Genomic DNA, 25,066 nt, shown 5'->3' on the forward strand with positions numbered 1-25,066 from the left:
TTTAGAGTCATATTGTCATCGCAGTCATTTATTAAAAATATATTATATTAAAAACGCTTATACCTTCAAATGAAATAATAAAATCTAGAATTAAAATCAAAACTCGAAATTTTGAAAAAAAAAAAAAAAAAACAAAAGAGAAGTATGAAAGAAAATGTTTCCACTCTTCCATATTCAGTGTTCATCGAAGTCATGCTTCGTCGAGTGAAACTCTGTTCGTTTATAAATAAGAAAAAAATTGTGAAGAATTTTTTCTAGTTATTATCCATCAAATTTATAACCTTCACTTCAATTTAATCAATGCTAAAAGAAAACAAAATGATTAAAAGAAGAAGACTAAGAAAATAAAAAACCTCAGTTACAATGAATTGTTATTTAATTATATTTTAAGTGTTTTTCAAATTATGATTCTTTATTACTATAAAAATATGGTAATAATTATTAACAAAAGAATAACTTATATAACAAATATATTTTTCATGTGACGTTATAAAATATATACATATTTACATGTTTTTATTTTTGATCGGTTTTGTTCGGTTTATTCGGTTTAATCGGTTATAAACCAAACCATATCCAAATCCTACTGTTTTTATAAAATCATATCCATTCGGTTTATATGGTATATACCAAAACCATACCATATTGTCTATTTTGGTTCGGTTCGGTTTAGCATGGTTCGGTTTTACCATATTGGACATGCCCAATGTAGACTTATTTACGTCTACAAGTACTTCCACGGAAAATTACAGAGATTTTAGATACCCTTTAATATCTTAGAGAGAAAAAAAAAGAAGATATGAGGTTGAAAATTAAACAAAATGTGAGGTTAAAAGAAGAAGATATATTTTTTTTTTCAAATTTGTGTATTCTTTTTTGTCAGCAACATATATATATGGCTTTCGTTGTCTCTACTCAAAATATTTATATTTTTGTTTTCCCAAAATAATTATTTACTAGATTTTGACCCGCGCTTTCAAAGCGCGGGTTTATTTTTGTTTTTTTTTTCAATTGACAAATATTTAGTAAATGTCACATTTTCATATATTTGTGTTTTATTTTATAAAAGACTTAAAAATTTTATCTTTATTTATCGTATTTCATTTTAAATGACTATTTATGTTAAAAAAATTAAACTTTATTTTTTTAATGAATTAAGTTGGTATAACTCTGATAAATTAATTTTATTATGGGGTTAATATTTTAATTAAAAAATTATATACTTTTAATAAAGATTTATACTTTTCAATAAAAAAATTCAATTATTTTTATGAATGCTTAAATTATATTAAGAAAAGAAAAAAATAATAATTAAGAATAGTTGAAAAAAAATTATTTGAACTTGGACTCAATGGTCCAAAGGAAAAAAAAAAAGGTGAGAATTGAATCTGATTTTTTAATAGGCCCAAATGGCCCAAGAGAGATTTGATTTGGGCTGGATCCAAAAATAATGACCCAATATAGATTTGTTATTAATATTACTTAATTGCCCTTAATGAAACATGCAATGTTAGTGAAGGAAACATGCCCTAAGGTAATTATGACAATAGGATCCTGCTTTAATAGTATAGATTACCGTTAAAATTATATCATTGGGTGTTTGGTCCACTGCCCACGGCGCAGAGGAGCAAGAGCCTTGACCCCATCTCTCCTACCAAAGTTCATCTTATAAGTTTGCCCTCCATCCTATTAAACCACCTTCTATACGAAGTCTTAAACCGGATGCGTTGAGCGGATTCCACTAACCAATCAAAACTACTAAGAACATGATTATCCGGGGTGTTTAGTGGATTTTTTAGTGTGTGGGCCCCTACAAAACCCTTAAGGATCGGTTACAAAAACTACTAATTAAGAACCGATTTTAGTGAGTTTCTTACACTGTTCGCGGACCCCACTGACACGTGGCGGCCCGCGATTGGTTTGTTTTTTAATTTTTTTTTTTTTTAAAAAAAAAAAACTAAGAAACCCAGGATAATCATGGCCTAGTACTATCACATACCTAGGAAATTTTTTATGTATATTTAGATGATAGAGAATGAAATAATGCTAATTTGGAAAAATTGGGATAACATGGTCCTAACCGGGTATTGTTGTTGTTTGTTTCGATTCGGTTAAGGAGGGTAATTTGGTAAAACTAATACTGAGTTTTGGTATCTTCCTCTCGACTCTTGCGTCATTGTATCTTCTCATTAGTTACACAGACTGTTACGCCAAGGAAAATTAAAAGAAGTTGAAAGTTGTCAGAAGCAAGCTCTCTCTCTCTCTATAGAGCTTCACATTACTATCTACTAGACCGCTTAGAGACAGAGAGATAAAAAAAAAGAGAGTTCTTCTTCAACTCTGCCAACGAGAAAGATTGCCATTTCTATTGCAAGAAAAAAAAACATTCTAGTAACGACAGGTATGCAGACACTGTTACGGTTCTTAGTGTTGTGGTCAGATCTAGGAAGCATCGGTTTACAATTTCTATGGTTTGATAGTGATTGAGCTGCTGCTTGTCATTGTATCATTGTTGAATTGAACTCTTGTTTCTCTTTATTGCTATACATTTAATTGCTTACTATATTAGTCACATGAAATTCTTATGATCTCTTGAATGATTCACATTATGGTATAGGAGAAAGGGAGGGCTTTCACTAGTGTGAACAATGAAGGCTGATACTGTTCTTGACTATGCTATCTTTGAGCTTTCTCAAAAACATTCACGGTGAGTGAATCTCATCCTCGTACTGATATGTTCTTGTCGATGAAATCTTGTTTGATCCTCGGTGTGTTTAACAGATGCGAGGTGTTTGTATCGAGTAATGGAGAAACAGAGAAACTGGCTTCAGGATTGATAGAACCATTCGCGAATCATCTGAGTGTTCTTGCAACAAAATCTTTATTCAGAGCTGAAGTAGCAAAAAACGAGAATAACAAATCTTGGTTCACAAGAAGAACACTCAAGAGGTTCTTCTCTATAGAACATTTTGCTTTTGCCTTTTCACATAATAGTTACAAGTAGCTTAGTTCTTGGACATCTTTTCAGGTTTGTTCAGTTTGTTAACGGTCCAGAAGCTTTGGAAAGAGTGAATACATTTGATTCGGAGATGTCACAATTGGAAGCAGCTCGGACATTATATTCTCGTGGTATGTTAAATATACTCATTTGTTCCATCAAATTTTTAAGTTTTACGACCAGACTTGTTCTTAAGTTTTTTTCCATGTTTCAGATGATGGAGGTGTAACGGATGCAACAAAGTACGTAAGCTTCTCTACTTTTATATTGGAGGGTCAAAGTACATGTTGCTGACTAGCTTTTCTTTGTGTGTTGGTGTGTACAGGAAGGAGCTCTTAAGAGCTATAGATTTAAGACTCGAGGCTATTCAAAAAGACTTAACCACATCGATTGCTCACGCCTCAGCCAATGGTTTTGATCCTCAAACTGTTTCTCATCTCCAACGTTTTGCTGATACATTCAGTGCACATCCTTTGGCGTAAGCACTTCTTCTTTTTCTTGATGTTTCACTTTATTGCAATTGTATTTTTTTTAACTTCTGATCTGAATATTCTTTTTTTTTTATCAGTGAAGCATGTGGAAAATATATGTCATTATGTGAAAGACGACCAGACCTAATCACAAAGCACTTGACATCAGTCAATGAAACAAACATCAGTCAACTTCAAAGTAGTAAAGATGATGAAAAGGAGAGTTTGTATGAATCATCTACGGTTAATACCAGTCAACATACAAGGAGACTCAGCGTGCAAGACAGGATTAATCTCTTTGAGAGCAAGAAGACTGAAAATTCAGGACACAAACCGGTGGTTATTGCTAAATCCACAGAGCTGAGGAGACTTTCTTCTGATGTCTCATCAGCTGCTCCTGTAGTCCCTGAGAAGTCTGTCTTAAGAGGATGGAGTATTGTTAGTGATATACCATCTGCTGGTAATCCTGATGTCACAGTGGCAAGAGAGTCTGAAGAAAACATCAAAAATGATGATGATGATGGTGTGTGTTCTACTAAATGTGATGATTCTCAAAACAAGACTGATGGTGATGGTTTAAAGAAGAGAGAAGAGGAGAGCTATGCATCCAAGCCACACAATGTAGCACAACCAGCTAATGGTGAAAAAGACAACAAGAATGTTGTTATGCGTCGGAATGTATCTGATTTAAGTTACTCAGATGCTTCTAAAGGGAAGTTATACGAGATGTATATGAAGAAAAGAGATGCAAAACTGAGAGAAGAACGGAGCTCCAAAGAAACTAAGTTAAAGTCAATGCAAGAAGCTCTTGAGAGAAGTAGAACCGAGATGAAGGCTAAGTTTTCAAAGAAGAGACAAGATTCAATATCAAGTACCCGCCAACGTGCAGAGAAACTCAGATCTTTTAACTCTCGGTCTAGTATCAAAAAGTTTCAGGTAATTAAAGAAAACATTTTAGTTCAGATTCAATATCAAGCAAAATCTTGCCTTATTATTTGGTAAACTCATTACAGAGAGAAGAAGAAGACGTGAAAGACAAGCCATCTATTGGAAGGAGCTCCCAGGTTAGAAAGGCTCCATCACCAAACCGGAGCTCCAGAGTCTCTAAACCATCAGGTAAAGTTTCAAACACTAACATTACTTCAGGGAGAGGGAGAAGAACAACAGAGATTAGTCAACCTTCTTATCCCAATTTCTCTGATCTTAAGAAAGAAAACACAAAACCATCTTCCTTAGCTGTCAGAAACCCTCCTGTGATTCGAACACAGGTGAGAAGTAGTGGCCATAAGAAGACTACAAAGGAGGAGACACCGTCTCCTGTTAAGACCAGGAGACCAAGATCATTGAGGAAAAGCTTCTCTGCTAATACAGAGTTCACAGAGTTGACAACTCTCAACTCTGATGAAATAATGAACAAAGAGATGAATCAGAAGCAAGGTAGTGGTATTAATGATGTACCAGAGAACTTGAGGAATGATGAGTTTGATGAAATGGCAGAAGAAGAAGAGAAACAAGTTGTCAAAGAAGAAGAGGAAGCTAGAGAAATGGATATTGATGAAAAGCCTTCACCAGTGGACGATGTTCTACCTACAACGTTTCAGCATAACGTTGGCTCATTAATGGATTCACCTAGTGAGAGTCCTCTCTCGTGGAACTCAAACATGCAACACGCGTTCTCTTATCCGCAAGAGCATTCAGATGATGCTGATGATTCTTCTTCTCCCATGGGAAGTCCTGCTTCTTGGAGTTCAAGAATGAGGAAGAAATGGGGAACAACAGCTCAGAATCCTGTTTCCAGCTCTTCTCCGCTTCATTCTCGGAAAGATTTAGCAAAAGGCATCAAACGTTTGCTTAACTTTGGAAAGAAAACTCGTCCTGCGGATAGTCTGATGGATTGGGCTTCTGTAACGACATCTGAAGGTGACGATGATGAACAAGGTATAACCAATCTTTTTATTGTTTTTTTTCGTCCTAAATGGTTTCATGAAAGTCCTCTGACAATAGATTTGTGTTAGGGAGCTTTAAAGCAAAAGATGGAGAGTGTAAGAGATCATTCTTCTCACTGTCTACATTCCGTAGCAAAGGAAACGACTCGAAGCCAAGATAACATAAAGAGGAAGAAAACCAAACTCTATGTTGTGATGAAGGAGGAGTACTTGATTTGATTTCTGTACATTATGATTTCTTTAATATTTGTATGAGATAAAACATAATTTTGACTATGAAGTAATTATACAAGTTACCCTTTACTTATACACTACTAGCTTTACCCTGTGTGAAGCTTGATGAACATGTTAGTCATACATGTTTATGCAACAAAGAACCTGTTGGTCAAGTGGTAAAAGAATGTTTAGTAATTAGTAGGCACTCCACCACATCAATTATCATGTGGAAAGACTATTTATAATGTTGGAATTCCTGACAAAAAAAAGTGAAACCATCTTTTATACTCCAAAAAGAAACAAAGACTCAACATTCAGAGAAAAAGAACTATATACTCCGACCATGGGTTTTCATTTATAGATATCTTGGCTTATCAACAAAGCAGATTTTAGAGACTTGATTGGGAGTTGGGACATCCTTGTTTTCCTAAATTAGATAATATGTCTGATGTTTTTTTTTGGACAACAATATGTCTGATGTTTATTTTTTTTGTTTTGATCAAAATGTCTGATGTTTATATATATTAAATTCAAGAGACTCTTCCCTACAACTTTATTATTGTAAGATTTGAGTTTTGGCTAAACAAGAAGCATCTATCTTTCGTATGTCACAGTAACAGATGTTTGATCACAAACCTGTTGATAACACAAATAATTATATAGAAATAAAGAGTCAAAGAAGATGTGGTAAATGTTTGTTTTTTTTGACAACGAAGATGTGGTAAATGGGTTATAAGAAAGGATTCAAAAGAAAACCATTAGAAAGTATGTCATAAACAAAATAAATTAGACTCACTATATCCAATAATTTGAAAATAAAACATGAGCAAAAATTCATCTCTATCGTCAAAAGGATGTTCGGCGTCGAGTAATGTGCGCTCTTCTGGCTTCTCCCGTAGAGTTGGATCCGGAGTTGGATCCGGTGCGCGAGTGTGGCAGTGAAGCCTTCTGTGTGGTCGCCGTAGCTGCTGAGCTGTTCGTCAAAGCCGGCTCAACATTGTTATAGGCCTTAGAAATTATCTTTTAAAATTTATATGTAGATAATGTTTAAAATATTTTTAAAATTTAATCAGTAATATTTTCTATATTTGTAATGAAAATAAAACTATATATATATCAAATAATTTTGAACCTTTTTCAATTTTGTTTATTATATTTATTATTTTTTATATATAAAAATATAGATTTATAAAAAAAATTGAGGCCCTTAATTATTATTATACGGAGGACACGGACTTGGGCACCGGGTGATCGCACCGCTTGTCTCCCCTTTGTGAGCCGGCCCTGCTGTTCGTGTGCGACACCCGGTTATGTTTTCTGGTGGGTCGTCTATGACATGCTTTAGTCTCTTCCGTTTGTTGCTCCTCCCTTGTTCCTGTTTAGTCGTCGCCGCTCTTGTTGTTCTTCTGCGTATGTTGTCGTGGTGTTTCTTCCTTCCGTCTCGTCCAGCTGCTCTCCGGTTCTCCCCCGTAGCGTAGTGTCAATGAGACATTGTGGAGCTAGCTTCGGTTCTCGGTGTTAGCGCAAGGCGGCGAGTTTTATCTCCCTTGGGTCATTGGAGTGAAGGCTCTCTGTGGGAGGCTCGTGTGAAGATTGGTCTTCCCAGCACCAGCGTAGTCCCCTTGGCTCACTTTGGTGGGCTGATATTTGGTCCCTTTGTAGGCAAGGAAGAACGGCAGCAGGATGTAGCTCTCACCGCTCCCACTCTTATGTTGTGACTCGCACTATTTTTTAAGTTGAGTCTAATAAATGTGATCTTCAGTGGTGGTTCAGACTATCCAGATGGCATCCTAAGGGTTTTCTGGGTCGTGTTGTGATTTGAAGCTCTAGGAGCTCGGGTTCTGTTCTTCCGGTGGATGTTCGAGGCTCGAAGCTGCAGCAGCTAGAATTGGCAAAGCCGTTTGCCGCGCGTATTTGAAATCAATCATTTGGAGCTGGGCATGCCGATTTCTACCAAGGCATGGTCTCATATTTTATCAAAGGTTTTATCTCGTGTGGCAATGCTTCCTTGGCTTAGTTTCGACGTTTCCCAAGCTAGTTAACCTTCTGCTTAGTATATATTAAAATAATATTTAAAATACTGTTGCCATATAATAATGATTTTTAAAACTTAAAGTTAGTGGTGAAAAAAAAAAAAAAACCTTAGCAGATTATCAAATCAAAATATCATTTACATATAGTAACTACAATCATATAAAATATAAACTCATTATAACTAAGCAATTATTAAAAATACTTTTACTTGTCATATTAATAATGTTACCGGAATTTTTTGTAACAAAAATAGAAATTTTGAGTAAAATTAGATATGTAGGTCCAAACTAAAACAAAGTTAAATTGTTAAAATCCAATAAAATGATAAAAATAATTTTGGGCTTAAGGTTTTAACAAAAGCTAAAACGGGCTTAAACATAAGCCCAAAAAAAAAGAAAAAAAAAATGAAAACCGGTGTCAGTGTAGAATCGAACCCAAATTTTTGGGGTGTCAAAAGTAAGGATCAGACCAACAGAGCTAGCTAAAACAGCTGTAATCGCTTACAATAAAGTTTTTTTATTGGTTTAACCGTTTAACCGGTGTCACTTGACACCCCTACCTCCTACGTGGGTCCGCCACTGTTGACACCATCAGCATAGACAATTCCTACCTCCATAATTGGATTACCAAGACTCTTGTTGCGCAAGGAACTTATAAAAAGGGTTAAAACTAACCCGAGAATGATTGCACCGAGAAGAAGCCATCCAGCAAAGCTCCAAATGGAGAACCTCCGATCTTCTTCACCATCAGATTGCTTGTCGGCCAAATGTTTCCACATCCAAACCAAAAATCTGATCCCCTTTCTAGAAGGTTGTGAACCTCCATTCCTTTCAACTCTTAGAGGAAAGGAACCTTTCCTAGTATGGTAAGCGGGAACGGTTCCTCAAATAGAGGAGGCTAAACTCTCCAGCATCTTGAGACATTGTTCTAAACTTTCCCTTCCATCTTCTCCGCATTTGTTCAGCTTCCATCTTCTCAAATTATTGACGTAACTTTCCTTTCAATCTTCTTCACATTCGCTCAGCTTCCATCATCTCAAAATCTTGACGTCTGATGTTACAACAAGAGATAATAAAGCAACAAATGCTTTGAACTTGAAGCCGTTCCAAAACCTTATACCTATTGCAGAAAGAATAATTAACAACCATAACATTAATTTTTCTTATTTTTTGCTCAAAACACATTATTTTTTCCTTATTTTTTTCTTCCATATTATCTTAATATCATATTATGAGAGGAAAGCTAATATATTTTAAGCTTTTGTCAAGAACTCTTAGTAGTATAAAGATGATTCTTATTTGATACGTTGTGAAGGTTGTGCCTTATATACAAGAGGCCACGTAGGTTACATAAAACCTAATTACAACGGTCTAACGACTAGGGCCTCATACGGCCCAATACCACCTAGAGCCCTCTAGGTGGAGTGTGAAGGTTACAAACACCCAACTTGGACAGAAAAGACTCAAACTCCTTCCTCCCCAATGCTTTTGTAAAAATGTCCTCCAGTTGTGTTGAAGTCGAGACATGTTTTGTAGCTATCTTTCCACGTAAGATCTCGTCGCGAATGAAGTGACAATCAAGACCTACATGCTTTGTTCTTTTATGTCCGACTGGATTCTTGGCGAGGTTGATAGCAGAGAGGCTGTCGGAGTGTAAAATGATCGGATAGTCACACTTGATGCCTAAGCTTGGCAGTAAGTCGCGCAGCCAAAGCAGTTCACTAACCGTATCAGCCATTGCTCGATATTCAGCTTCAGCAGAGGAGAGACTACATCATGCTTCTGTGTTTTCCAAGAAACAGGGGAACCTCCAAGTTGAATGAACCATCCCGTAAGAGAACGGCGTGTAGTCGGACATCCGCCCCAGTCGCTATCGCACCAAGCAGATACTATCAATGGAGTATTAGCTTTGAGAAGGATACCCTGGCCTGGACTGTATTTAAGATATCGAACAACTCTTAGGGCAGCTTCCCAATGATTTACCATTGGACTATTCATAAATTGTGAGAGGACGTGTATAGCGTAGCTGAGCTCCGGTTTGGTCGTAGCAAGATAGATCAGTCTACCAACAAGGCGCCGATAACGACGCGGAACAGTCATAGGAACATCATCATCGAGCAGAAGCTTATGGTTTTGTTCGAGTGGAAAAGCAACTGGTTTAACGCCGAGGAGACCAGTTTCAGAGATGATGTCTAGAGAGTACTTCCGTTGACATAAATACATTCCCTATGGACTTCTGGCGACTTTGATGCCCAAAAAATATCTCAAAATCCCCAAGTCTTTCATATGAAAGCAGGTGCAGAGATAAGACTTAAACTTATCAATAATGTCTTTATAATTTCCAGTGATAATCAGATCGTCAACGTAAACCAGAAGATGAATGTGATTGCTGTCTTTTTCGTAAGTGAATAAAGAATAGTCCTTCTCATTCCGGACGAACCCATAATCGACCAAGGCAGTTTCAAGCTTGGCAAACCAACACCGAGGTGATTGCTTAAGTCCGTAGAGGGATTTATGCAAGCGACAAACCTTGTTCTTGTCGTTAGTACGGAAACCAGGTGGAAATTGCATGTACACTTCTTCATCAAGATCACCGTGAAGAAATGCGTTGTGTACGTCCATTTGATAAACTTACCAATCCAACGAAACAGCTTGCTGAAGAAATGTTTGAACGGTAACCATTTTTGCAACAGGAGCGAAGGTTTCTGTGTAGTCAATACCTTCAGTTTGATTATTTCCACATACCACCAGACAAGAGTTGCGTCTTCGTATTGTTCCATATGCATTGAATTTCAACCGAAAGACCCACATACAGTTGAGAGCTTTCTTGTCTGGAGGAAGATCAACAACAGTCCATGTATTACTATCTGCGAGTGCAAAAATTTCATCAGCCACTGAGTCGCGCCAGAGTTCATCTTCAGCAGCCTCGTTGTAGCTCAACGGTTCCCGAGTTGAAGTGATGGCTAAAAGATATGTTTGATAGCCATTGGAGAACCGAGCACTGGAGATATAATTTTCGATAGGATATGGCGTTGGAGAAGGATATGGCTGATGAAGAAGAGTAGTAACGTAATCTGCAAGCTTTGTAGGTGGCTTTTTGATTCGCTGACCTCGTCCTAGAGCTTCAGGCTCGGCTGAGGTTGTCTGTTGTACAGGATTATTGATCGAAGTTGATGAATCCATAGTCCGTGAAGAAGAGATATCGTTGTCTTCTTCAGTTAAGGAAGAGGAAAGAAAATCAGCTGGATTATCATTTTCCATTAAGGTTTCAGCAGCTGGTATTGGCGTTTCCATTGTTTGAGGAGTAAAATCAGACGGAGGAAGTGGTTGTGCCGTTGCTGAAACTTCATCATCAAAGAATTCAATATATGAAGCTGCAGGAGACGTAGTAATCTCAGGCGAACTCGACTCCAAAGTTTTAGACATATGAAACTCGGTTTCACAGAAGATCACATCGCGGGAGACAGATATTAGACCAGCTTCCAGATTATACACACGCCAACCTTTCTTCCCAAAAGGATATCCAAGAAAGATAGATTTTGTGGTGCGACTTGCGAACTTGTCTCCTCCATGCTTTTGATTATGGACATAACAGAGACATCCAAAGACTTTGATATGATTCATCGGCGGTGCTTTCTTGTAAAGAAGCTCATATGGTGTTTTCCCGTTAAGTACTGCAGTTGGTGTGTGATTGATCAAATAACCAGCAGCCATTGCACAGTAGCTCCAAAAATCAACAGGGAGAGAGGCTTGGAATCTAAGAGCGCGGGCGACATTGAGCAGATGACGATGTTTACGCTCAACCCTACCATTCTGTTGTGGAGTTCCAACACATGAAGTCTCATGAATGATTCCTTTTTCTCTGAAAAAGTTTGTTAGGCACACGAACTCTGATCCGTTGTCAGTACGTATGGTTTTAACATGAGTGTTGAATTGCCTTTCTACCAAAGCGATGTAATCTTGTAAATGTTTTGGTGCATCTCGCTTAGATGGAAGGAGATAGATCCAAACAGCACGAGAGTAATCGTCGAGAATAGTAAGAAAGTATTTTGAGCCACATGATGTAGTTTTGTAAGGCCCCCAGAGATCACAGTGAAGTAACTCAAAAACCATAGTTGTTTTATTACTGCTTAACGGAAAAGAATCGCGAGTTTGTTTTGCACGAATACAAACTTCACATGTCTTAGAATCAAAAACACCAGTACTGAAATCAAAAAAATTCAATAACTCCAAAGCCTTTGAAGAAGGATGTCCCATACGGCTATGCCAGAGCTTCGACGAAGTTCTATCCTCTTGTGAAACAGCCGCTGCCACATCCATTCCTCTGAAAAAATAAAGCCCATTCAGCTGTTCACCCGCTCCAATCAGCATCTGTGTGATGCGATCCTGAACAACACAAAGATGATCAGATATCTGAAAGATGCACTTCTTATCACGAGTTAGATGAGACACTGAAATCAGATGACAATGCAGGCCATCGACGAAGAAAACGTTTTGTAGTATAAGCGATGAACCAACAGAGACTGATCCATATTTTGTTGATGTGGTGAATCTCCCATCAGGAAGTTTGATCAACATGGGTGCCGTATCACGCAAATCAGACAAAACAGTCATGTGATTGGAAGCTCTTGTGTCAATGATCCAGGACTCGAGAAAAGACGTACCTGAGGAGTGACCATGCGAACTGACTTTGTGATCATTAAGCATGTAAACCAACGTCTTCCATTGACTATCACTTAAACCACTGAAGCCAACTCGATCCGCTGAGGTGATTGTCGAGTTGAGTGAGGCGGGAGAAACTGCAGCAGCTACGTGATTGGCACGCGCAATGTCAGATTTTGGACGAGCGCCTCCATTCCAAGAAGGTGTAGTCGACGAGAAACCTGGTTTGTTCCGCGTACGTTCACCCCACCATGCAGGATACCCGATCTTTTTGAAGCAGTTCTCAGCAAGATGGCCATTTTTTCCACATAGAGTGAAGATCAAGGAACCTCCTCGTGTATCAGTTGACTGGCGAGAGCGAGTCTGCGTCTGAACCGCAAAACTTACACCTTCAGTCTTGTCTTCGTGAAGCTTAGCCAACGATTTTGATTTCTCATCTTGAATAAGAATGTTGTAGGCTTCGTCTAGTGATGGAAGTGGCGTGCGTGATAAGAGTGAAGATTTTACAGCACCATATAGCGAGTTGTCAATTCCCATAAGGAACTGATGAAGTTTGTCTTCCTCACGTTCTCTTGCTATATCTTCCATTGTTTTTGCTTGCTGATAATCAGCCAAGTTTGTCCATAACTTCGTCAGTTTACCGAAGTATGTTTCGATTGGTGTCCCTTGTTGTCTACAGTTAGCTAGCTCAGTTTTGAGCCGTTGAACTCGCTGCGCATTCTTCATTGCAAACCGTTTTTGGATCTGCATCCACAAGCTAGAAGCATCGTCACTGTGAGAGAGAGTTGAACACATAGATTCTTCGATGGTAAGCTTGATCCAGGACACGACTAATGCGTTGTTCGCGCACCAATCTTCATAATCATCAGAGTCTTCAGACGGTTTTGGAAGAGATCCGTCTGCAAAACCAAATTTTTTTCTTGCTTTCAAAGCCAAGCGAATATTTGCAGACCACTCGTATTAGTTTGTTCCACGTAACGCCGGACACGAGATCGTATGACCGGGATTATCACCGGCGGTGAGATCGTACGTCGAGTAAGTTCCGTACGAACCCTAGACTGATCTGAAGTTTCAGAATCAGTTGATTTCAGCATGTTTTTAGAAGAAGCTTTCGATAGAATAATAAGCCAGCTTAGGTCAAAGAGAGAAGAAAAAAATTATAGATGGATCGGTTAACTAGAAAACCTAGAATTTGAAGTTAGGTTTAATGCTCTGATACCATGTCAAGAACTCTTAGTAGTATAAAGATGATTCTTGTTTGATGCGTTGTGAAAGTTGTGCCTTATATACAAGAGGTAACGTAGGTTACATAAAACCTAATTACAACGGTCTAACGACTAGGGTCTCATATGGCCCGATAGCTTTTGATATAATCACTATTAATTGTGGTACTTTAGTGTAATTAGAAGAGAAATAAATTCTCTTATATCTTAACTTATTCGTTTTTTTTATTTTTTAGATGTTATTGCCACATTGACTTTCCAACCTTTGAATGTTGTGTGAATTTACTTTTAAAATAGGTTATTTACAAATATATTTTATTCAATATTATATGTAAATATAATAATGAAACATAATATTAAATTCTTATAAAGTATTTCAAATTCGTAAATGATTTCTATAAATAATTTCAAGTAACTCTCAAATAATTATATATTTTACTATGAATGGTTGACTGGTATTATGTAATTACTAGAAATCTATAATTTCTTTTGGTATGAAATTCTAAATAAATTAATCCGATCATGCATGCATCACCGTTAAATAAATGAGATATATTTAGTATGAAATTCTACGTTGGTATGTATTATTACAGTATTGTTATGATATTTTGTGGAGAAAGTTTTTTTTAGTAAACAAAAAGAAAACATAAAAAGGACCAGAAATGTCTTCACTTCTACAAACAATTTATCTTCTGCATATATCGCATATTTCTGTTTATTCAATAAATTGTATGTCGTTGCTTTGGATACGATTCTACACCTCTATTTGTATTTTGGTATATCAATAAAATCTGTTTAGACGTTAAAAAAAAAACAAAAATGTCAAAGAGAGAAAATTTACTAAACTGATCAAATCACATCACGCACGCCATGACCATACTCAAAAGTCAAAATCCATTATGAAAAACTGAAAACAGTATATCACAAGAAAGGTCAAGAAGCTTTGGGTTAACGATCTATTTCCCCACGAGAACTATCATATAGCATCAAATCTCCACCAAACTATGACTTCATGCTAAATCTCCATAAATTAAAAGTTTCAAATCTATTTATCCTCGAAACAATAGTTCGAAACTTAATTATCTATAGACAATGGTTTTAATTGGTTTATTCTAAACCAAACATTCTAAACCAACTAAACCAAAACAAAACCCAATTAACTAACAAATACAATGTCGTGTTCTCCGCCTCTAACCCATCACACATCGCCTTCGAGCATCACCACAATCACTCCTCCTCCGCGCGACTAAACGCAGTTCCTCCGGTGGAATCTCCATCACTGTGAATCATCATCATCATATATATGCTTAGACAACAGTTCTCTCTCCGATTGTATCTTCAAATCTTGCGGCTCAGTTTGTCTATCTGTTCTCGAGCATCCAAAGATGAGAGCTGTTCTAACGCAAGTTGGGTTAACGCAAGCTCGAGTGCTGTTCATCATTATCACCTTCGGCTGACTGCTTGCATGATTGCTGTTCCTCATCATCACATTGCATTGGATTGTTGGAGCCTAAAATTTTTGGATTTTGAGAGAAAGATTCATTACTTGCTTGAGTTCATTGATCTCTCTTCTACGAAGAGGATAGTGTATATTCATATCCGCAGCTTGTCACATTATTGAAAAAGATCATTTTTTAATTAATTTGGTTTTGTTTTGGTTAGTTGGATTAGAATGTTTGGTTAAGAGTAAACCAATTAAAATTATTGTGTATGGGTAATTAAGATTCGAACTATTGTTTCGGAGATAAATAGATTTGAAACTTTTAATTCATGGAGATTTAGCACGAGATCATAGTTTGATGGAGATCTGATGCTATATAAACCCACAAGCTTTTGAAGCTTTACAGCTTACAAAAATACTGTAAGCAAACTCACTCTCTCATTTGCATTTTCACTCCGAAAAAGACATTCTTTATCCATCATAAACTAGGTTAGGTAATTCTAATTGGCAAAAATGATACAATTGAAGTCGATGCCAACAAAATTGTAATGTAATTCGCTACAATCTCATGTAATTGATGTACTTTACCAAATGACTTTCTCTATAATAAAAGCCACAGTTACATTATCCAAATTAGATATTTAAATTAGGAGTACTCAACATAGTGTCGTACTTCCTGTTGGAAAAAAACATTGGGAAAATCCCATGAAAAACTTTCAAAGTGGAACTTACCTCCACTTTAAACCTTCAAGATTTATACTTCCATGATAAAAATTGAAAAATACTCTTAACAAAAACTATGAAAGTGCCTTCCGTGTGTTGTTTTATATTATGGTGGAGTGAGTGAGTTATAAACTCCGTTGATAACGGACAAGTCCAAAAACAGCTAAAATACAACAAAATATTGCAGCATTTTCAAATGCTTCTATATATACATCATGCAAAAAAAAACTGTAATATTTAATCAAACCTTTAACATCATCAATTAGTTTGTTGCCTACAACTACAAATTAAATATTTCCCTATTGCTGATTTTTTGTAGTAATTTCATATTTCATGATAGAATCTTTTTGATTGATTTTGTTTTAGAGGATAATTGTAAATCAAATCGATGTAACTTGCACCCAACGACTAAAAATAAACTCCACAGTAACTTGCAAATCAAATTGTTATAAATTGCAACTAAATTCACTATTGCATTTATTAATATCCCAAGTTAAAAATGATTACAAACTTTAGTACAAAGCAATTTTCAAAAAAAAAAAAACTTTAGTACAAAGCAAAAATCACTTGAAATAATTCAGACGATAATCTTAAGTTTAAGTTTCTTACAAATATTTAATAAAATTTGATTATAGCCTAAGTTCGAGATCTTTCGAACACTGGCCATCTTCCTTAACTTCCATCAACATATCTTTATCACATTCTGGTTTGGGTTGAGCCGGTCGTTGTGACGACTGTCCCTGCTCTAGCTGTTGACCAGGTACAGTCTCTGGCTTCGGAGGATAATGATGACCACCACCAGTTTGGTTAACTTGGTATGGAGCTCTAGCCACAGCTCTGATGAAAAAAATATATGTACGAAAATTGTCATGTGAGTATCTATCGCGGTTTTGATTAATTACTAGGATCATTTAAGGGCACTTAGTTGTCAAATACATAATCTTTTGAACTAGTCAAGTTATGTTTACCTGTCTTTACGTTTAGCAAAGAAGCGATGTAAGGAAGCTCTACGTGCTATACGTTCCACGAGCTGGTTTTGTTGTTGTTGCTGTTGATTGACATCCGCAGTATCTGTGGGCTCGTTGAGATCAGGAAGAACCATGTTGCTTTTGTTGTGGTCCTTTTGGACATTGATTTGTGTCTGAATGTTAATATCAGTCACAGACTTGGCTTCTTTTGCTACCTGTATTATCTCTTTAGCTTTGTCTGAAGGAAACTCATTGTATACTAGAACTTTTCCTCCAAAGAATATTGTTAGCTGAGAACTAACTGGCTCTGATGGTTCACTGTAAACCAAAAGTCGGTTTCAGAAGAGAACCATTTAAAAACCGGAAGAGCAACAAGTATTAATTACTATAGACCTCACCTGAGATTGGTAGCTTTGGCTTTGCCTCCAGATGAGATAGAGGGTTCGCCTAAGACATTAAGGGCTTTGAGTTCCGAATTTGCCTTATGCATCACATTTTGTTTCTCTGAATAAAGAGAATAAAAAACTCTTGTCAGCTTTATTGGAATCATCAAACGAATAAACTCTACAAAAAATAATTATTTTTTTTTTGCGATTCATGAACCGTCTCAGTTTCCAAAATCAACTAAATTCTCTTCTTATTTTTTTCCTGGTTACATATTACAAAAGTAGATTAATTCGAGTTTTAAGGAAGTGACTTGCAAATGAATAAAATAAAAACAGACTTTACTATTACAAGTGGCGGACATGAGAGCTAGGAACATATAAAATACCTTGTTGATCAGAGTTTCCGGGTAACCCGAGATCCGGACCAGGCTTTCGGACCAATCCAAGATCTATGTTACCGAAACTACCCTTCTCCTTCAAGTAACGGCTGAGCAAACTACATCGCCGGGTGAAGTTGGACTTCTCCGGCGGTGGTGCCTTACCATCTTCATTTCTTGACATATTGTGAATAATAAGGAGAGATTCTCCAGAGTTTTGTTTGTTTTTAGTTATGTATTCGGTATCTTTTTCTTTTCTTTTTTGTGCGTCAAATGGAAGAAAGAGTACAAGTGGGATGCGTCGAGCTCGATCATGTGTTTTTATAACTAAATGATATATATATATATATATTTTTTTTTCTTATTCTTCTTTTTTAGTATGGGGTAATTTTACTTTGAGCAATTTTTATTGATAAATGAAAATTCAGATATGTGGCATAATTCATCATTAATAACAAATAAATATTCCTCGAGTGAAAGAGAGAGGAAATTTCATATATATTAAAGTTAATGGTAGTAATCCATCGTTGATTATTTATTGTTATAAGTTTGGTATAACAAATCCATCGCCTATCTTATTATTTAAATATGCTCACATGTTTTTGTTTAGTTTGTTACAGAATATCTGTTTATGGACGGTCAGATTTTAAATTTAGACTAAACAATTCCTTTTTTCCGATTAGAATTTCCCGCACGTTTTCCTTACGCGTAAAGAGTTACAAACCGACGACCACGTTACCAAACGCCGTTTGCCAATCTGCTGCATATTCGCAAAGGAACCCCAAAGATGTGTGTAACTACAAAACTGCCCTTTCACAAGAACTCAGTCTTCTTGTCGTGGTGGCAGCATCGTAGTTATAACTCACATTCATGGGACTTTTCATGCGTTACAAGAACTTGTTAGTTAGCTTTAACGGAAACTCGGATAGATAGAACGTGGGCCATGTGGGGCTCTGCCTCGTAATTTCCGGAGTTCCGTGTGAAAAAAATTCAAAAGAATGCACTTGTCTGAGACCCGACAGAACATGAAAAAAACACGTGAGTTAAATAGAGTCATCTGTTATGATTAGGACAGGTCGCGCAATATCATACGACGCACTCGCGACAGCAGTAATGTGGGATTTGCATTTTTTTTCCACGAGAGAAGGCAAATCTTTTGATCCCACCTTATACGATTAGTCAAAAAAAACAAAGCTAATGGCTAAAGGGATTAATTGACTGAAATGGCCCTTTCACGGATGCAATAGTCAATACGTTGCTTCGTGATTACGACTCGTTAGAAAAAACGTGTTCTGGTAAAATGATAGTATTTTTCTAAAAAGAGAGAATAAAAGTATGGTTCTTGGGACCTCCGTGATGTGGAGCTTAATCTTTCGATTGTATTTTTGAATTTCTTTCTTCCGGAGATTCCTAGGAAGTTGTGGCTCTCAGAATTTCTTTACGTTTTTGTTAGCAATGTATATAAAATGGGCTTGGGCTGAAACTTCCAGTTCCGTATGTTTGAGATTCTTCGGAAGTGTGTTTTCTAACTTTTTGCCGAAATAGCCCTAACTAACTGTTACGTGTGAATGTGATCAAACTTGTACTAGTCAAATATTCGATTTTAAAGCTTCCGAGAAAGCAAGTCAAAAATTAAACACCAATGTTTTTATGCTAAAGGGATAGTTTAGTTTATGAATTTTATTTTGGTTATTTTAATTAGTGGTATTTTAACTGTAGCAAGCAGTGGTGTATGTGGTTGAAACTAGGACAGACTGGGAAGAATAATCTCACAATTCATTGTTTTATTTTGAAAGCACTTACTACTACTAATCCAAGAAAACAGGGGAAATTATTAAGTGGTTATAGTTTCTCCTCATCATCCTGAGTGAATCTTCATATTTTTTGGTAATTGATCGGGATTTGGGACCTCTAACATTTTTTATGTATATGATATATAATACACCAAGGAGAAACTAGGAGTATTATTCAGTTCAAGATTTGGCTTCTCTTACAAATAACTTAACCAAACGCACAAAGAATGTAGCATTGAAGAAGAAATATTCACCTTTAAAACTTAAGGTTGTCCACCTTAACATTACACAAATGATCACATAAATAGACACATGTATGTATGTTTCAAGAACATGTTTGCCTCTATGGGCCCAAATGCCCACATATCAAATCATGCAAAAAAAAACAAGGTATACATACAAACACGTGCAGATGCATCAAAAAAAATCCTCCAAAATAAGAGACTCATTTCGTTATTTCCTTTACGAGTTTGAATCTGCATAAATGATAAAACAAAACATCTCACATAAGCTTTAGATAAGAGAAACATAGAAGCTTAATAGATTCTCGTGTTATGTCTTAATTACCTGTACGCTGAATAGATTCTTGCAAAGGCTTCAAAAACGAATGTTTGATCAGATCTCAAGAACTATGACTGTAATCAAAACAAGATAGAATCAGCTCTTGTTTCTTTATGAGTTTTTACTAAATTTAATGAGAATCCGATGAAAACTCACAGTCAGAATCTGTTTTGACCCATTTATGTCCATCGCTACTACTTCTTCTTTCGTTGGTTTCTTCTTCTTTTTCTTCACTCTTCAAAGAGAGCTGTTTCTTGCCTTGCAAGCATCTCTGTGTTGTTGATGTTGCTGGTTTCGACGAGGATTGAACATTAATCTTCTTATGTAGCATCATCTTCAACAACTGTAAATTGATATTTGATTAGAGACAACCTAAAAATATTATATTTGAATAAAATTTATATTCTTTTTACCTTCTCCATTCTTGATTCTTGAAGCGTGTCTCTCAAGCTAGGGTTCGGGGGTGTAGAAAACCCATCCGCACATACAAAGATCTTCTTGAAAAGATATGAGACAGACGTCTTGCTTATGTCTGTCTTCTTCTTGTTCTTCTTACTCTCTATAGATATCTCTTTGCATCTACCTAGAATAACGTTAATTGTTCGCTCCATATCATCACTCTCTTCAGATGAATCCACAACAGCACAGAGTGCATTGCTGATTCGCCTCTCCACATTTAAACTCGACGGACAGTTCAAGAATCTATCCAAAGGAAGATTTTTCATGAGCTCTCTATTCACATCAGACTTCCTTTTCTTAGTTCTTGATAAAATCTTCATCAACTCCTTTTGCAACTTCTTGGCCTCCTCTGGAGTAAAATCATCAATATCAGCAGATGAAGAAGGCTCTTCTTCTGGCTCGGAATGCGAGATAGACTTCTTCTCTTCTTCGATCTCTTCATGAACATTGTTGCTCTCTTTTTGGCTCACACCAGTGCTTGTTGAACCAAACGTTCCAATAGCAAGCAAAGCGTGAGGCCAGTCGCTAAACTCCTCTCTTGACTCTTGCTTCACATGATCTAAAAACAATATTCAAGAAACAAAAATTAGATGACCAATCAAATTAGCAGAAGAAAAGACAAGAATCTTTTAAACAATAGGTCCAAAACCAAGATTTAATTAGAACAGAAAATTCTAAAGAGACAAGAATCCTGGTGGATTGGTTGCACATATCCCTAGCAGACAACAGAATCTTGAAGTTAAGATTTATGAAAGTAAAATCTTACGAGAAGAAGCAGAGGAAGTGCTTGTTCTATTATAATCCCCATGTTTTGCATTTTGCTTGTTCAGCATCCATCCTAAGAACTGAATACAACAAGGAAAAAAAATTTAGAAACCATATGAATAAAATAAAATAAAATCAATGAAAACATATCATGTGTTATGTATATACATATATACTAAATGCAAAGGACCACAAAACTGACCTTCATGTTTTTTTTATGATCTTCTGTAACAAAGAGATTGAATGTATATATGTATTAAGTCACTGGTGAATTGCTATTGGTTATTATAGAGTGGGAGAGAGTTTTAGACAAGTTGGGCTAAGATTGGTGAATTTGATGTTGTTCAAGTTCCAAGTTTGACTATTTAAACGAGAGGATTTCAACTTTTAAAAAGAAAACTTTTAAACTGTTCTTTGTAATCTTGTGTTCAGATATTATCTCACTGTTGCTACTTTATACAACTCACAAACTCACTCATATTAAAGCACATATTCCCACGTAAGCAACGAGTCCACCAACATTCTTCTACATTTTACTACAGCCCACAGATTAGTTATACATTAATTCTTTAAAAAAACTTAATTATAGGTTTAAACCCGTGTATTGGAGAGAACGTCACGGCTTTGATCTCGGCTCATCACACACGGTGGGCGTGGAGCAACCTTGACGATATACAGAAGTTAGACTAGTCTCGATATGTTTCACCAGTCAAAGTTCTAAGAACGAGAAATAATTGAATCCCTAGACATGCATTACGTTGAATGGTTAGTACGGTGACACCGAGTGGGTTCTCCTCAAGTTTGTTAATTACTTATAAACTTGTGTTTATTAGTTTACATATAATTGGGCACGTTGCTAGTTCCACCACTGTTGATATGGGTATATGCAAAAAAGTAGATATAAAAGAGAAATAAGCATAGTTATCGAAAGTAGTGTTTCAAAATTAATAACTAACTTAGTTTATAGGTGAGGCAAGAAAATTAACTTATGTTTTCTGGTCCTAAAGATTAAAATTTCATTGACATATAAAAGAGAATTAATCATATATATAGTTATCGAAAGTAGTATTACAAAATTAATAATTAACTCATTTATAGGTGAGGCAAGAAAATTTCTTGTCATAATTGTATGTTCAGTCGATATTATTTATAGGTATGTAAAGTATACATTTTAATTATTTACGTAATGCATTTAGCCATCACATATTTGGACGTGAGCAGGTTGGCAAAGATTTTCCCGAAATCTATCAACGGATAACGCGTCCCGACCAAAACTCAAGTCAAAGTGACTAAATTAATAGCCCATACAAATTACAAAGTATTTGCACACTTTGAAACGTAACTAATTTACTTTCTTGAGGGTAATCGAGACCATTATACCACAACGTACATGACTACGTAATGTTGTTTAATACATATTCAAATCGTATGAAAATTTAAGTTAGCCATGGTTCATTTACAGGCTCGTATCTTTTCGAGCCAGTGCTGGTTACCGAAAGTATATATACTTATAGTAAGCTAGCTGCATTAACCTAGATGATGAAATTGGTGTCAGTTCATTGTCGTAACTCATAGCTTACAAAACAAACGTCAAACAATGTATAATAAAGACAAGCGGCTAAGTCCAAGATTAGACATGTCTGCTATACAATGTATTATTAATCATCAATTATGTATCCACAGTAGTCTTAGATATTATGGGAAAACTATTAAAAATCTGTAAAGTGCTAAAGTTATTTTCAAAAAGTGCATAAAGATCTAATACAAAGAGTCAGAAAGAAAGAAAAAATAACGAAAATCCATGTAAAGAGCTGTGCAATGTCCCCTCAAGTCCTTAACTCTTCTGTGTATAAGGGCAAGTGTCTTAGAGCACCATTAATCCTAGCATCCAAATGAAGTGTTTAATTTTTTTTTTTTAGTTTTTTTGTCTGATTAAAAATAAAAATAAAAATAAATCAATCGCGGGTCGCCATGAGTTAGTGGGATCTGCGAAACAGTGCAAGCCTTGAAAAAACACGGCGCTTAAATAGAACGTAAAGGCGACGGTGTTTAGTTTTTATGTAAGACCCACCCACTATTATAATAATTTTTTTAAGCTCCTCCAACTTAAGCGTTCCGTTGATGCTGCTCTTATAATTTCTTTAGGGCAAGTGTCCTATATTTCTAAACTCTTGCACCAACTCACATAAAAATGTTTTTTTATGTTTGCAGTGAATTCATGTGGAACTGCTCCCACTTATATGGATCAGTAAAAATAGGCTTTCTACTTGCTTAAAGGATATGTAAATAAATAAAATAAAAATGATTGTCAGAGTCCAATAGAATTGCATGTTGCTAAATGAATTAACATCATTGGATTTATGGATTAGCAAACATTTCCTTGGTCTCCATGAAACTTTGTCTTCTACGTCAACTTTCTCTCTCACCTCCTTCTTTTAATTTTTCTAGATATTTTTATTTAATTACCGAGTACTATACTTCAATTTATACTTACTTAGCACTATCTTTAGCAAACCCGAGAATTACTTGATATAAAGTTAGACCAATGTTTTTAAACCCGACCCGGACACTGAACCGGACGATTTACCGGGTTGCTATATCACTGGGTCGACCGCGGACGAACCGCATGTTAATAAATAAATTAATTTTATTACATAATAATATATCAGCTATGTAAATAAAAATATAGAAACTAAGGTTTAATATTTTCTAAATGTTCTTATAAACATAAAATAATAGTTTGGATATGTATATATTTATGTTTAATAACATTTTGAAAATACTTGACTTTAATTTCTATATTTTTATTTTCATTTGACATATAAAATATCAAAAAATAGTTTAGACTATTTATAATTTTGTCTAACAAGGTGAGAGTTATGACATCTAAAAAATCAAGACATAAAATTTATAAATGTTTAATGTGAATAATAAATTAAATTTCAAATACAAAATAAACCAAAAGTAAAAAATCATTATAATAAATTATCAATAACAGAAATAAACTAACACCAAATCACATCAACTAGTTTTGGTTCTCTCTACCATCATTCACTTTATTTTCTTCATTAAAATCTAAAAATCACAAATATAAAAGTAAAAAGGAAAAACCTAACTTTTTTTGTCAGTATATAACTTATTAATTGGAAATTTAGAATATAAAACATAATTAAAAACATAATTAAAATTAAAAAAAAAAGTAAAAGTTATTTATTGGTTCAACCAGTAGTTCAACCGGTATCGGATGCCGGGTTCTACTGGGTTTTTATGGGTTTTTGCGGGTTTCTAAATATTAGGTTTTTCACAAAATCCAAACTGGATTTTTTCTTGGTTGCCGGGTTTACCGGTTCAACCGCGGGTCCGGGTCGGGTTTCAAAACACCGAGTTAGACTCAAGAGACTAATCCGAATGTTTATAGTGGCATCACACTGACACGCGCACACACACCTGATTAAAAATGTACTTAACTAAGAATGAGTGGTCCGGGACATTGGGAAAAGAATTAGGATTAGGGACCACTCTAAATAGTGATTAATATGTGGTTTATACATTTAATACGTTGTCTTAACTCTTGTTAACTGTGATTAACACAAAATCTAGGGAGTTCTTAAGATGTCTTTGTGATTCTCCAAACAGTACACGTGTTAGACATCTAGATTCTAATTCCCTTTACTTTACAAAAACTTGGAAGTAGAAATTTATATAGTTGAAATTCATCATGTTGTTGTTAATGGATGCTCAATCGTCACGCGATTCGTCAGCATGCGACTAGACGTTAATAGACCGAATAAAGTTATCGGTTAAGTAGCAACAAGATATAAAGAATCAAATTATACAGACATCATGTTGTTGAATAAAGTCATTGGAACGTACACCGGTGGCCACCATTCCTGGCCCATGCAGTCTCTTGGCCCGCAAGCTCCATCTTTATTTAACAGCCAGTGCACTATATTGAAAATTATTTAAAAAAAAAAAAAAAAATATATATATATATAATCTTTCATCATGCTTTGTAATATGGGCTAGATATCAGAAATGGATTCTT

At 35.7% G+C, this 25,066-nt stretch overlaps 3 protein-coding genes across 4 annotated transcripts; 1 reads left to right on the top strand and 2 right to left on the bottom strand.

The window, feature by feature from the left end:
* Window positions 1-2,210: 2,210 nt before the first annotated feature.
* LOC106307725 (cylicin-1-like) lies at window positions 2,211-5,723 on the top strand. The gene is made up of 9 exons (XM_013744761.1): window positions 2,211-2,401; window positions 2,618-2,707; window positions 2,782-2,949; window positions 3,029-3,129; window positions 3,213-3,240; window positions 3,324-3,476; window positions 3,567-4,404; window positions 4,482-5,406; window positions 5,484-5,723. The coding sequence occupies exons 2-9, from the start codon at window positions 2,649-2,651 to the stop codon at window positions 5,573-5,575; spliced, it is 2,364 nt and encodes a 787-aa protein (XP_013600215.1). The 5' UTR covers window positions 2,211-2,401; window positions 2,618-2,648; the 3' UTR covers window positions 5,576-5,723.
* Window positions 5,724-16,158: 10,435 nt separating this feature from the next.
* Window positions 16,159-17,748, bottom strand: LOC106309789 (protein TIFY 11A-like). Of its 2 annotated transcripts, XR_001263608.1 has the most exons (5): window positions 17,453-17,748; window positions 17,079-17,184; window positions 16,681-16,998; window positions 16,257-16,549; window positions 16,182-16,222 (listed from the first exon to the last, which is right to left on the bottom strand). XR_001263608.1 is itself a non-coding variant. In XM_013746924.1 (4 exons), exons 1-4 carry the CDS (start codon window positions 17,625-17,627, stop codon window positions 16,342-16,344), a joined length of 807 nt encoding a protein of 268 aa, XP_013602378.1. In that variant the 5' UTR covers window positions 17,628-17,748; the 3' UTR covers window positions 16,159-16,341. The 2 variants fall into 2 exon arrangements, 1 of the variants encoding a protein (XP_013602378.1); XM_013746924.1 differs by having other exon boundaries at window positions 16,159-16,549.
* A 1,903-nt stretch (window positions 17,749-19,651) lies between these two features.
* LOC106308943 lies at window positions 19,652-21,229 on the bottom strand. Its single transcript, XM_013746043.1, has 6 exons — window positions 21,224-21,229; window positions 21,023-21,101; window positions 20,211-20,815; window positions 19,954-20,140; window positions 19,804-19,871; window positions 19,652-19,712 (listed from the first exon to the last, which is right to left on the bottom strand). Exons 1-5 carry the CDS (start codon window positions 21,227-21,229, stop codon window positions 19,852-19,854), a joined length of 897 nt encoding a protein of 298 aa, XP_013601497.1. The 3' UTR covers window positions 19,652-19,712; window positions 19,804-19,851.
* Between the last annotated feature and the right edge of the window lie 3,837 nt (window positions 21,230-25,066).

Source organism: Brassica oleracea, chromosome C8 (genome assembly GCF_000695525.1).
Source record: "Brassica oleracea var. oleracea cultivar TO1000 chromosome C8, BOL, whole genome shotgun sequence".
Taxonomy (NCBI): Eukaryota; Viridiplantae; Streptophyta; class Magnoliopsida; order Brassicales; family Brassicaceae; genus Brassica; species Brassica oleracea.